At 42.0% G+C, this 14516-nt stretch overlaps 1 protein-coding gene across 2 annotated transcripts in view; it reads right to left on the minus strand.

Moving 5' to 3' along the window:
• The window catches only part of cic (Putative transcription factor capicua), a 107138-nt gene that overhangs the window by 7855 nt on the left and 84767 nt on the right, over positions 1-14516 (minus strand). The window contains exons 3-15 of one of the 2 annotated variants that reach the window (XM_017613365.1): positions 7955-9024; positions 7553-7839; positions 6949-7468; positions 6376-6516; positions 5144-5943; positions 4851-5054; positions 4648-4778; positions 2755-3717; positions 1967-2685; positions 1234-1749; positions 948-1163; positions 560-815; positions 85-342 (exon numbers count right to left, since the gene is read on the minus strand). In XM_017613365.1, the coding sequence (XP_017468854.1) occupies positions 85-342; positions 560-815; positions 948-1163; positions 1234-1749; positions 1967-2685; positions 2755-3717; positions 4648-4778; positions 4851-5054; positions 5144-5943; positions 6376-6516; positions 6949-7468; positions 7553-7839; positions 7955-8815 (5872 nt within the window). In that variant the 5' untranslated portion in view covers positions 8816-9024. Of the gene's footprint in view, positions 1-84; positions 343-559; positions 816-947; positions 1164-1233; positions 1750-1966; positions 2686-2754; positions 3718-4647; positions 4782-4850; positions 5055-5143; positions 5944-6375; positions 6517-6948; positions 7469-7552; positions 7840-7954; positions 9025-14516 lie in introns of both variants that reach the window. The other variant, XM_017613364.1, reaches the window with a different exon arrangement.

Genomic DNA, 14516 nt, shown 5'->3' on the forward strand with positions numbered 1-14516 from the left:
AACGGGTGGCAACAAGTTTTGAAATTAAAATAATGGCATTGCAAAAGAATATATGCATACATCAAAATCCCAGCCCTTACGTACCTCTACAACTCTCCATGGTGTTTGGACTGCGCAACGGATGTCCTGCCTGCTGCTGTTGTTTTTGATTTGAACAAGCAGCCGCGCCAATTGGCACATTGAATGTGAATACACTATTTATACTGCCGCCACTGCCATTCACTTTATATGGAGATATGAGCTCTTGCTTGATATCCTCTTGCTTAATATGCATTTGATGTGGCTGTTGTTCGTCCATCTTTGTGCTCTTCGGACTTATTGGCATGGTCTTAAAAGCGCCACCTAAATTATGTAGAACGTAGAAAAACAGGGTCATAAACTAAAACTAGGATACTTTTATAAGCATTTGCATATTTATAAAAGAATACAATCGAAAAAGGTTGCAGCAATTGGCGGGGTGTGTAAAATTCAAGTAGCGCATGCTACGGAAACCCCAGTTTTTTCAACGTCTGCAACCATTTTTCAAAGTTGTATTTCATTTATAATTTATTGCGCTCGCCTGTTGGCTGGAATGGTGTTACACCGATTGGATTTTTCGGACTGTTGTACGAATACATCGGCAGTTGTTGAGGACTTAGTATGCTGCTCTCAATGCTCGAGGCATATGGCTTGATGGCCTTTGGTTTCAAGGTTATGTCGCGGTCAGTGCCCGTGTTAGTCGCACTGTTGCCAGATGTGCTGGCTGTTGAATGTTCCAAAGTGTCCATTTGTGTTTGTTTCTCGTTTTTTATGCATGTCTCCTCTAAAGTTGTGTGCTTTAAAAATGAAAAAAAAAACGTGTAACTATCTTATAATCTAATTTGATTTGAACAGTAATCATTCGACGACATATATTGAAGAACAAATGAAAAATTAATTAAAAGCATCCATCAGAACTGCCAACCAACCTTCCCATTTTCTCCTGTGCCTTTGTTTTTCACATTTTTTGTCGCCAATGTGGATGGTTTCCTATAATCGTAGACGCCATCCTCCACGTCTGAGTCAGTGACACGTTCGCGACACTTTAAATCTATTTGCTTCATGGTAGCATCCTGCTGCTGAGATCCAGTATTGTTGTTGCTACTTGCCAGATTATTATTGGTTGGCTCATCAACCACCAGCATCTTTATCGAAACAGAAATTTAAAGTTAAATAACACAACAAACACTTTATTTTCTCTTAAACCACACTCACGTGCTCATCATCTGACTGCATTTCGTCCGGTGGAAATATTTCGGATTTGATTCGCGGTTTTTCTTCTTTCACGTGTCCAAGCGTCTCTTCGATTGTCAGTGGGATGATGTCCCCCTGAGAGTCTGCCGCAATGCTGCTAGAAGCACCAGCAGAACCAGGACTATGTATTGGCAAGTCTGTACCCAATGCGTCGGTGCCATCCATCGAATCATTACGCTGCTTGGCGTCACAGCTCCCTGGGGGCCCGCCACTTGCTCCACCTTTGCCAGAACTAGACGACTTACGTCGATCTTTCGAGCACCATTTCCACTCTGGATGAAGTTTGAAATGGGCATCCTTCACGGAACTTGCCAATTCATGGTACTTGGCTTTCTGCTCCGGCTTCAGCGCGTACCACCACTCACCAAGAATTTTGCTAACAGTGCGGTTGTCTTGATTTGGGTGCTTTTTGTGAACCAGTTTACGATGCTTTTTCGAGAAGATCATAAAAGCGTTCATGGGCCGTCGAATTTTGTTCTGTGAAAGATGGTGAGACGAACAAGTATTAATCATATCTTTCAAGCGATTTTAATAAATTTACGCGAAATCAAGTAAATATATCTTATCCTTGTTTTTAAAAAGTTATAGATATACACAAAATCTTAGCCTTTTTCGTTATAAATAACTGGCTAAAAAACGAATGCACCGGTCTAAATGGGTATTGGTTAGTTTGTTCTATAAAGGCAACACTCACTATTGTCACTAGACTCAATGGCTCCTTGTCAATGGCGCTTGCCCCGCTACCCGCCGCTAACTTCGCTTGTTGTTGCTGCTGCTGTTGCTGCAATGCGCTGAGTGATTGCGATCGACGTTTCGCCGCTGTCTGGTGATGGCCTGTTGCACTATTTGCAGCAGTTATTGGCGCTTTTGGCTCTCCCATTACATCATTACCACATTCATTTGCCAATGAGGTGGTATATCTGTAATTGTCGCTGCTGCTGTTGATTGCAAAACGCGTATGCTTCGGTTTTGGATGAGCTGAAGGCGCCATTGGTGTCGATGGCTCAAATACATCATCGTCTAACTGATCGTCGTTATCTTCCTGTAGTCCGCTGTTGCCCCCGCTGCCACCTGGCGCTCTTAACTCACTCGCACTCATACTTCCACACATGGCGGCGGCATCGCTTGTTGAGAAATTCAAAGGTTTTTCAGGCGAGTCCAACTCACCAATATGGTTGTGACTCTCATTCAAGCTATGACTGTTTTGATTGTTGTGTGCGCCATGATGGTTGACCAGATTAATTCCCTGCGCTGATTGTTGTTGTTGCTGTTGATGCTGCTGTGATGGTGGTGGTGGTGTTTCCGCCGTTGGCGGTATGATGCCGGCTATGGTAAAATTGGTCGCTTTAACGGGGGACTGACTGATGGTGGGCAACAGCGTTTGCCATTGATATATCGACCCCGGCGGAAATCCTAAATGAGGGAGGGAAAAAAAGAAACGTTATATTCACACACACCAAGAAAATGGTGTAGTTAACTAACCGTTTTTTGGAAGCGTCTTTTCGTTTGACATTGCCGATTGCGGCGCTTGGTGTTGGTGTTGCATGTGCTGTTGGTGTGCGGCCGCCAAAAGCGAGCCATTGGCGCCCACACCCAAACCACTACTAATCGAAACCAATGTCGGCTGCCCTGCCTGCAGCGCTGGGTTTCCACTTGCAGGTGACAGCAATGACACTAATTGTGTGGGATCAACGATGACGGGATGAAATGACTGCGGCAGTGTTGGTGCTGCGTTGCTTCCACGAGCACCATTGGCTGCAGCTCCATTGTTGGCAGCAGCTGCGGCGGCGGCAGCAGCGGCGGCTGCAGGTGAGATCCGTATGACGCTGGTTGTGGCATGGCCAACGCCAGTGACCACTGAGGCTGGTGGTCGGGGTGGTGCAATTACTGCGCTGCTTACCACTGGTGGCGGTGGAGGCGGCGCGGCGGGCGACAATGGCATATGACTATGCGCCATAGTCGGCTGTTGTTGTAAATGCTGCTGATGTTGCTGTTGATGTGCCGCGAGAGGTGGCGGTGGCGGCGCATGATGCGCTGCTGGCTGCAGAGAGGAATGATGTACATTGCTATTTGCTCCGAGAAGATGCGCGCCTGCAGCTGCTGAGCTTGGCAGTGTTGCAGTTTGATGATGCACCACCATGGAGACGGGCGATTTTTGTGGTGGTGGTGGTGGTGGTCCAGCACCAGCGCCCTGAGCACGCACTGATTCCGGGCGAATAACTTGCGAATAACCCACTGTACCATACTGTATGGGACTGGCTGCGGCTTTCCATTTAGCTGTATGCGCATCCACTGTCGCAACGGGCCCACCGCCAATTGGTGTGAAAAAATTCTGGCGATTGGAGACAACTGGCACTGGTGAATGAGTGACATTCATTGGAGAGGTGCCGTGGTTCACAGGCGATGAGTAGGATGGCGTTGCCGAACGAGAGCTGCTGAGTGACACTGCGCGGAAGAGAAATAAAGTGCGACGTTAATGTGGCGATGGAGGTAACAAATATAGGCATTATTTATGTATTATTTACTTAAACATTGCAGATATAAGCTGCTCGCTAAATCATCTTTAGGCAGAAAAATATTTAAATTCATTTTTTTTTTTTTGCAATCAAGTTACTGCACACATGGGACAACAACAACAATTTGCATAGCGGTTTAAGAAAATTTTTCTGAAATAAAAGAATATTCGAGACGTGGGAAAGTACAACTTATGCCAAATTTAGATGTTTCGCGTCCGATTTCCACTTATTTTCTGTTGTTGCTTTCAAAGCGGATGCATAGCGCAGCCTATATTTTTCTTAAAGGCTTCTTCACATAATTTTTTGTTTTTGTATCCTCATGACTACAATGACAATCTTTGGATCTCGTTACAATGGCCACTTCACACATTTCCATTTTGATGGTTTTGTTCTTTCGCACATTTGCTATTTACCTGCAGAGACGGGTTTACCTTTTTGAGTGCTTAACGACAACAATGAAAATGTGAAAATGTGCAGGTACTTGGAACTATTTGCTATTTTAACAGTTGTTGATAAAATTATGAGAAATATTGAAACTTTATGTACAATATGCGTTTCTCACTGTGTTCCGAGTACACTGAAGATCAAAAGAAGAAGAATTCATGTTTTACGTCAGCGAATGACATTGCTGCAGTGACAGCATTGCAGGAGAACAGGTGGTTTTTAAACATTTTTTTGGTTGTAATTTTTGTTAACGGTAGGCTCAGGAAAACATGGTCTGATTTGAGACCTTTGACAACAGCAGTCATCGATCTGAACGTTTGGCTGGCTTAATTTCAAAACGATTATATCGTCACAGAAAATTACCACTCCCAATACTTATGGTAGATTTACACCGGTTCACACATTTTTTGCTTACCTAAAATATTAGCCACATCAGTTTCCTCCTGGTCGGAGCGGCCTGTCACACGATAATTCGGCGATGTCTCCGAATCGCGTGAAGTGTCTTCATCCGCTTGTGTTTTGCTGCTTGAACGGCTATTCACATCGCTACTGTAACAAAGCATATATATATTAAGCTTGGTATTATTAAAGAAAAAACGCACTGCTAAAGTCACACACCTTGGAAAACGGCTTGCGCCATTGGGACGCAAAGCACTGCCTTTCTGATTCAAATGGCGCGAACACAAGCCGCGTCGCTGAGATTCCTTGGAGCACATGCCGCATAGACGACGCCATTGTTTGCCATTGTATTTTTTGCGTACACCAGACTCCGATTGTACAATGTCACCCTTCTTGAAGCGATGCGGTGTAGTTGCTTGAGATCTGCACGTTTATTAAGAAAATATATATATAATATATTGATTGAAATTAATTATATGAAGTGTGTGTGGCTGTGTGCAACATGCCACTACCTTGGAGTGCTTGATGTGCTGCCACGACTCTGCACACTGCTGCGTTTGCTACCCGCCGATAATTTTTCGGGATCGCCATCGCCCAGCGTGTAGTCATCAATTTGCACACCTTTCAATTCATCGTCCGACTCGAATTCATCGTACTGCCGTGCGGCTTGTCGGCGCTGCAGATCATCCGATGGCGATTGTGAGTGTGCGGCCGATGAGTGCTGCGAGTGCGGCTGATGGCTGTTGGCGCCGCCACTCAACTGTGACTGCTGTTGTGAGACAACAATTTCGGGCAACGATGATGTACCATGACTGCCGTTACCATTTTGCTTGCTCCCGATGGCTCCTGATGTGCTGGCATTCAAAAGTAACAGTTGCCCGCTGCCACCGCCGACTGTCTGGAAGGGTGAGGTGGCAGTCGTGCGATAATACTCTTCTTGTTTTTGTAAATGATGCTGTTGTTGGGCCGCGGCGGTAGTACTGAACGGCGACATATGCTGCGTGAGTTGCTGAGCGCCGGTGGGTGTCAGATGTGCAGGACATTTACCATCGTAACGCATCGCCACGTAAGTCAGTTGTGAATGATGGCCGCTGGTGCTGCCTTTGTGTGCTGACACGGGCGTGCCACTGGCACTGCCACTGCCACTGCGATGTTGTTGGGGAGGCGTTAGCAATGCTGAGTGTGCACTGCCAGCTTTGTGAGCGCCGCCCGCAAGCGTTTGCTGTTGGTGCGGCGAAGGTGAAAGTTCGCGCAACTCATCCCACCAAGGCGGAAGTAGAAGGCGCAGATCAGCGCGTTTAACTTTTTTGAACTGAAGTGAAATAAAGGGAGTGGGTGTATATAGTTATTAAATATTTGAAATTACATATGTATCGCGAATCCTCCTTTTTTTAATATTTGCTGATAAATTCTACAAATTGATTTATTAAAAAAAAAAGCCAACCCATTTATATTTTTTTATTGGGTTTTGCTTCTTTTGAAGAGGGTGTGTGATATTTCGAATAAAACGAACGAGAGATTCCACTGTGGAAGAGTCATTTTAGGACCTCAACGAAATCCTTTCGGGGTTTGACTATCTTGCCTACATACTAACGCTTGGGCATTATTTCGTCGAGGCCCCAAAGTGCAATTCATAAGACTGTATGTATATAAAATGGATAAAAATTAATCAATCTTAGCCCAATTTTAATACCAATCACATAAGCTAGCAACAAAAAAGCATTTGAAAAAATTTGAAACTTACGATTGGCGTAGAATCTGTGTTGATTTGCACTGTGAATTGTTTTGTGTGTGTATTGATGTCCGTCACGACGCCCTCCACAAAAACGTAACCCGATCGGCCTTCGATTTGACTGCGCACACAAACCCGCGTATCCAAGTTAATCTAATGAAATGGGAGGTGGAGGGAAAGAGTAGAAAATTGGTAGAGCAGAGAGCGCATTAATTAGGTCAATGGTTTGGCTTGCCAATATATTATATATAATTCGATTTGAAGGCGCAACTGCAACGTTGCAAGCGAATTGCAGCGACACCAACAAATCCATGTATGGTGGTAGATATATNGCCTTCGATTTGACTGCGCACACAAACCCGCGTATCCAAGTTAATCTAATAAAATGGGAGGTGGAGGGAAAGAGTAGAAAATTGGTATAGCAGAGAGCGGATTAATTAGGTCAATGGTTTGGCTTGCCAATATACATATTATATATAATTCGATTTGAAGGCACAACTGCAACGTTGCAAGCGAATTGCAGCGACACCAACAAATCCATGTGTGGTGGTAGATATATGCGCGCGCGTTTGCACTTTGACTTACATCAGCTAATGGTGGACTCGCGTCCAATATCACATTGAAACGCCCGCTGCCCAACACGTCCGTAAAGCGTTGTGTACAATTTTCCGGCGGATCGAATTCCACCAAAATCGAATTTGGCGGAGCAGCCGATGGCGGTCTACTATTGGACGAGCCGCAGGCGGATGTGGAGGCCGACAAGGCTGTGGCTTCTGCGTTGTTAGCGCTATTGCCGTTGTGCGAAGTCGTTTGACGTATGATACCCGATGCATAGAAATTATTCAATTTGGCCAATACGCGAGTATTCGACCATTCGCTGAGATCTAAATTAGATGCTAAAGTTTGGTGCTGCAAGGCAACGATTGGCTGTTGCTGGTGTGGCTGTTGTTGTTGTTGTTGTTGTTGTTGCAGATGATGGTGGTAGACGAGACGCTGTTGTTGCAAAGCCGCGTTGCTTGTGGGTGTCAGCGTGCGGTTATTGTTGGCATTGCTATTGCTAACACTCATAACATTCTGCAGCTTATAAGTACTCGATGGCTGTGTACTGTTTGGAAAAAAACAACAAATTTAGCATATTTATATATGTATAAACGTATGACAGACAGTCTAATTAGCTACTTCAATTTACCTTGTTATAATGATGCGCTTCTCGGGGCTCTCCAGCAAGTTAGCGCCGCGTCCGGTCGCTGTTACAACTGCCGCACCACTGTTGCCACTGTTGGCGCCAGCGCCAACTACAACACCCGCTGGTACCGTTGTTGTCGCGCCAAACGTCGTCGCTGTCACTGGGCTTACAATCATTGATTGTGTTGCCGGTGCATGCTGTTGTTGCGACGTGGAACGTATTGCTGTGTAGACCATTTCCGTGGGCGGTGCATTGCCATCTGAAGCACACGCTGTAGTTGTTGTTGTTGTNTGATTGTGTTGCCGGTGCATGCTGTTGTTGCGACGTGGAACGTATTGCTGGGTAGACCATTTCCGTGGGCGGTGCATTGCCATCTGAAGCACACGCTGTAGTTGTTGTTGTTGTTGCTGCTGCTGTGACCCACCCACGGTTGCTGCCAGTACTGCTAACGATAATATTCGCTGTGGTTGCTGCTGTAATAGATGGCATAGACGTCGATGTGGCCTCAACGTTGCCGTTCTTTATGCTCTGTGGCGAGCTGCCGTTGTTGTTGTTGTTGTTGTTATTAGCACTTCCGTTGGCGATCCTGATCGCTGACAACATATTCGTATCATGCCATGAAGTTGTGGTTGCACAGCTCGAAGCCATCGATGTAGGCCCAGCGTTATGATGCTGCTGCTGCTGCTGTGGTGGCTGCGGCGGCTGTGGTGAGGCTTGTTGCCGGTCCAGCTCGGCTGGATCGAATTTCCGCTTCTTCGGGTGCTGACGCGGTGCCGTTTGCTGGCTATTATGGCTAGCGGACAGATGTTGTTGTTGTTGTTGATAGAGAGCATTTTGTTGCTGTTGTTGTGTCTGTTGCTGACCGGCAGCATTTGTGTTACCGTTATTTGTCGTAGTTGCAGCAGCGGCTGTTGCTGTGGCGGACGTAGCGGTGCTGGACGCTGAAGAAGTTGTTGTTGTTGTTGTTGTTGTTGCTGATGCTGTTGCTGTCGTCGATGGTATTACCATTTTGCTTGGCGATGCAACAGCAACACGTTTGGCGGGCGGCTCCTCAGCACCAAAAACAAGGTGCTGCTGCTCCCGTTGCTCCCTGTGATTTTGCTGTTGTTGTTGTTGTTGTTGTTGTTGTCGCTGTGGTGTAAAAAAATTCTCCTGGTGTAGAATAGATGATTTCTTGCCGCTTGGCTGTTCTTGTTGTATTTGCTGATTTGCTACGTATAACGCGGCCGTCGTTGCTGTTGCGCGCGTTGTGACCGCCTTGACCATTTTCTAGGTGTTGCACGCAGCATTGAAGCTAGCATTGGCAGCCACATTGGGTGTGGCACGCCGCTCTATGGGCCTGTCGCGATGATACTGTTTCCAATCCGCCTCTTTGACTGTGTCTAAAACGTGTGCCTTTGGCTTGATGCAGAAAATGTCCCAGTTTGACTGAGAATTCAGGAAACGAATTTACCGGAAAGTATGAATCACAACATCTGCAATAAAAAGAAAATTGTTTAATAGAAATCCGGGACGAATATTACCATATTTTTTCAGCTACAAAAATATGTTTTGTAAGCATTTTTTGCTATAAATCATTGCTAAACCAATACTTCATAATAATTTGTCTTTTACTAGGATGAACCGATAAAATAGAACTGCATTAAAAAATTGGTATTCTAGGACGATAACTACGCTGACCATTCGTACCGATTTGGCGGGACAGTACCGATTTTGAGAAAATTGTTCCGCTGAATATAAGGATCCATAGATATAGCCAGCATCCTCATTTGCAATGATATTCGGTTATGCTTTATTCTGTCAAACTTGTACTTTCGCTATATTGTCATCTAAATATGTATGTATCTTTCTTGTCTAGATTTTATAAAGTTTTTTATAATTATTTGTTAAGTTTTTTTTTTTTTATGAAACGATTCTAACTTGAATTTAGTGAAATTATAAAAAAAAAAAATTATATTCTAACAAACGTGTAATTTTGAGTTTTGCCTCTTTTGAAGACGGTGTGCGATATATTGTGTGTAGATATCTTTGTGATAGTCTTTAAAGTTTTTTCCCTTTTAGTTTTAAATAAAACTGTATTAAAATATGTTATGTCTTTTTATTCTAAAAACAAATTTGTATTTTTTGATTCGATGCTTTAGAAATATCCCGATTTTTATCCACAGAAATGTGGTCACCATAACGATAACAGCAATACACGGCAAACAGCAGGTTCTGAAAGATGTAAGATGTGCATACTACATTCTCGATCAAACGGCATAAAAAGTNGCCACATTGGGTGTGGCACGCCGCTCTATGGGCCTGTCGCGATGATACTGCTTCCAATCCGCCTCTTTGACTGTGTCTAAAACGTGTGCCTTTGGCTTGGTGCATAAAATGTCCCAGTTTGACTGAGAATTCAGGAAACGAATTTACCGGAAAGTTTGAATCACAACATCTGCAATAAAAAGAAAATTGTTTAATAGAAATCCGGGACGAATATTACCATATTTTTTCAGCTACAAAAATATGTTTTGTCAGCATTTTTTGCTATAAATCATTGCTAAACCAATACTTCATGATAATTTGCCTTTTACTAGGATGAACCGATAAAATAGAACTGCATTAAAAAATTGGTATTCTAGGACAATAACTACGGTGACCATTCGTACCGATTTGGCGAGACAGTACCGATTTTGAGAAAATTGTTCCGCTGAATATAAGGATCCATAGATATAGCCAGCATCCTCATTTGCTATGATACTCGGTTATGTTTTATTCTGTCAAACTTGTACTTTCGCTATATTGCCATCTAAATATGTATGTATCTTTCTTGTCTAGATTTTATAAAGTTTTTTATAATTATTTGTTAAGTTGTTTTTTTTTTTATGAAACGATTCTAACTTGAATTTAGTGAAATTGTAAGAAATAATACTAATTCCCTAAAAAATGCATGGATATGAAAAATATAAGCTGTAGATATATCGCACACCGTCTTCAAAAGGAGCACAACTCAAAATTACACCTTTGTTAGAATATGCGAAAAACTATTTCTTAGCACATGACAATCATATGGCCAAGGGAGAGTTTACCTTAAGGTTTTTAAACAAATTATAAAAAAAAATGTTCTCCAGCTTTTGCTGAAAGGTAAGTAAAAGCTCTGTGTACATTTTTAGAACATGATTTCAAAAATGCCACATTTTGAGTTTTGCCTCTTTTGAAGACGGTGTGCGATATATTGTGTGTAGAATATTTTGTGATAGTCTTTCAAGTTTTTTCCCTTTTAGTTTTAAATAAAACTGTATTTAAAATATGTTATGTCTTTTTATTCTAAAAACAAATTTGTATTTTTGGATTCGATGCTTTAGAAACAAACCCGATTTTTATCCACAGAAATCTGGTCACCATAACGATAACCGCAATACACCGCAAACAACAGGTTCTGAAAGATGTAAGATGTGCATACTACATTCTCGATCAAACGGCATAAAAAGGCCAGCACAGACAGCTGCATGTGCAAAAATTTCCTTTATACAATTTATAAAATTTTCGTATATGCACTTCCCAAATGTCATATACATAGCAGAACTTATTTTATTAAAGTAATAAGTTGATGGCAACTAAAAGCGTGCTCAGCCTAGTCTGGCGCATCCTCTGGACAACTCGTCTACAGTTTTCTGCGGACTCTGCATGACTTACAAGCATACAGAGATGGTAATTGATGAGTACTATTGGCCACAGTGCCTACCCACCATTTTTTGACTGAATAAATATTTTTTTTTATTAACATACATACATACATAAGTATGTACATGTAAACAACCATACCCATTCATTGGGTTATTAAATTGCAGTCTCTTCTTCCCCCATTCTAATTTACCGGTTAGCTCATGTAAATTACTGTGGCCAAACGATTGTTGCGTTAATCGTCCGGTTGCCTTAGGTCTTTAGGCCTATGCAACCAGTGGCCCATGGCACTTATCAATGCGACCCAAAAACATTTAAAATTACTGAAGCATGTCCACTTTTCTGAGGAAAGATTTGTCAGTTGTATACAGGGTGGCGACGAAAACCTTTCACCTTTTTTGTTTTTTGTGAAAAATAAAAGGATCCTTTATAGATGTTGCGAAAAAAAAAGTATTTTATAGTTAGTTTTTCACAGACTTTACTTTAACCAAATTAATCAGTTTTTAAATTTAAGCTTTATTTGGGTTTACCAGCGGTAAACACTTTGAGAGAAAAGCGCAAGCGGCACGCAAGTTTTCGTCGGTTAATTTATTCCATATTTTTTGTATCCATAGGCTCAAAAACCGAAGTCCTTATTATTTTTAAGCGTCCCATGTCTCTAGTCCTTATCTAATCCATGTGTTATCCTTACTAAATGAAGTAACAAGGACTACTTAAGAAAGTAGTAAGAATTAGACATGGATTAGACAAGGATTTGAAAAATTAGACACTTACCAGTAGATGATAAGGGTTTTCTTAATTTTGAGTTCTGTATTCAGACACTAAAATTTTTCATTGCTCAAAGTGAGTTTCATGCTGTTGCCGCATAATAGAATGTAGTAGTACACAACTATTTTCCATCACCGTCAATTTATTGTATCCTGTTCACTCAAAAGTTCATGAACTTACATACACAATTTCTTCCTCTTAGCTTTCACTCAACCACCAGCTTCGCTAGCTTAACGAACGAAACAAAGTAACGATTTTATCTCGTGCAAAATCAAACACGTCAAATCAACAATTAGATGCCACCGTTGCCACATGGCAGTGTTGTTGCTGTCTAACCTGACCATAGAGCGTACAAGCGACCACGAACGAACAGAAATCGATGAATATTTCTACTCTTCTCTTTTTTATTTTATCAGTACGTAGACTAAAATCTGTTGTGCCCTGTCTCCGTGCTGTCCAGACACCTTCATCACGCTGCATGACACGGCGAAAAGTACATATTTCCGTTGCCGGGCGTGTTTGGTGGGCGTACCACCAGTGAGGCCTAACACATTTACCAAATATCCCTTCCGTTCGTTCGTCCTTCAATCAATTATGCACTTTTTGCGCTTTCGTTGTGTCGTACTTTTCATACTTTTCGCAAACATGAGAGACACAACTTTTGATATTTGTGTTGATATGCAAGCCAGCAAAGTTATTAGTGCAGTTAGCAGAGCCAGATAGGTGAAAAAGAAAAACGCCAAAAAATGGGAAAAATAGTATGTTGACTGCTGGGTGGCAGATTTCGAAAAAAAAAGTGTAATTCCAGCCAAGCCAATATGAGATCGAGAGCAACCGGCTACATTCCTTCTGCCATTCCCTAGTTCATAAATGCTGTAAAAGCAACATGGATCACGGTTATGGTAAGGGCGGTGGCGTTTGTTTTGTGTTGAGCGCAGGGCATTTGAGCGGTAGCCTCCTTTTGGGTTGACTGCCCGATGAGTGTGGCGGCATAGCACGAGTGCATTTATGTAGCTCCATGCGGCGGGAGGTGAGCTGTAGACACTGGTGCGTGACGGCAACAAGGACTAACAGGCACTACAGCAGCGAGCGGACACACTAACGCTCATCGTGCTTACTCGTACCATTGCATGCCAAGTTCTCGGTGCAAGCTCGTCAAAGTCGAGGCTGTCGACGAACACCAAAGCGCCAAGCAGACTAAAGGAGAAATCAGAGGAAATTTATAGATATAGAGGAGCGCGCAAGCGAGTGCAGCAAATGACTTTTGCTGGCAGATTCCGGCGCTTGTCGCAGCAAATGGCAACAACAGTCAAGGTAACTGAGTGCGGGTGGCAGCGATGGCGGAGAACAAAAAGCAGGCGCACAAGTTGCGAGCCAAAGAGATGAGGAAGTAATTAAAAAAAAAGAAAAAAAAAACGCTACTACACAACAATTAAAGAAAAAACAAAAGAAAAGGGGCATAAAATATTAAAATCGAATGGGAAAAATGTGCTTGCCGCAGTAGAAACGTATTTCGAGTGTCATTTATACGCCATTTCGTGTTTATCTATGTTTTTGTGTTGATGCTGACTTGCTCAGCAGTCACCCGTAGTGGTATCATCGTCGTGACGTGGCCACTGCAAGACTTGTTTCTCCATGCAGTATGGAAAGAGGCAAATAGGTATACGAGAAAAACAAAAAGCAGAAATTATTGCTATCCTTACCGACAACGCACTGAATCATCCTTTGACTATGACGTATGTATGTATGTAGCACATAGTACAGTCATGTGAAAAATAATAGGGACACGACATTTTGACCCATTAAATTCTAGCGTAATAGACAAGCGTACAAGCTTCAAGTGGCTCTAAGAGTTCGCATTGATTTGAGATTTTTTTTTGCATATGCTGTCACGCATTTTCTTCATTACACAGTTACTTAGAATTTTTCTAAAAATTCATAACAAAAAGCTTATTTTTGTTGTATTTTTTTTTTAATATTCAAATTTTTCTTTAAAGTTTGAAGATAGGCATTAATGTTTTTTTGTTATATAATGAGTTGTATTTAAAAAAAAAGGGCCATTCCATTGTGACTGATGGGACATTTTACTACAGAATGTGGATTATAACTATGTCATCGGAACAACGACAACAGCGACACATATTTTTTGACATAGAACTATAACTAATGGATAAAATTCCCTTTTGAAAAAATACGAAACTATTTCTTAGTTCTATGTAACTATCATCTGAATGAATGTGATTGTGACACAAAGAATAATTTTGGCCAAAAAAGATAAATTTCGCGAAAAATGTTTTTGTGTTGTAAAATGCGAGCTATGCGCTTTCGTATTCAATAAAAATTAGGCTGATATAAACTTCATAGGAATATTGAAAAATATTTAAATTTGTGACTGGTGGGACATAACCTTGTGACTGCTGTAAAGTAGTTATGAATGAAGTAAAAGTTTCCGTAGACAACAATTATAACTTCGTTTTATTTTTATTTTTTTCATATCCTTCAACTGGTTAACGAAATGTAGTTATTTAAAAAG

This window comes from Rhagoletis zephyria, unplaced genomic scaffold (genome assembly GCF_001687245.7).
Source record: "Rhagoletis zephyria isolate East Lansing unplaced genomic scaffold, Rhagoletis_zephyria_1.1 Rzeph_scaffold_00650, whole genome shotgun sequence".
Lineage (NCBI taxonomy): Eukaryota > Metazoa > Arthropoda > Insecta > Diptera > Tephritidae > Rhagoletis > Rhagoletis zephyria.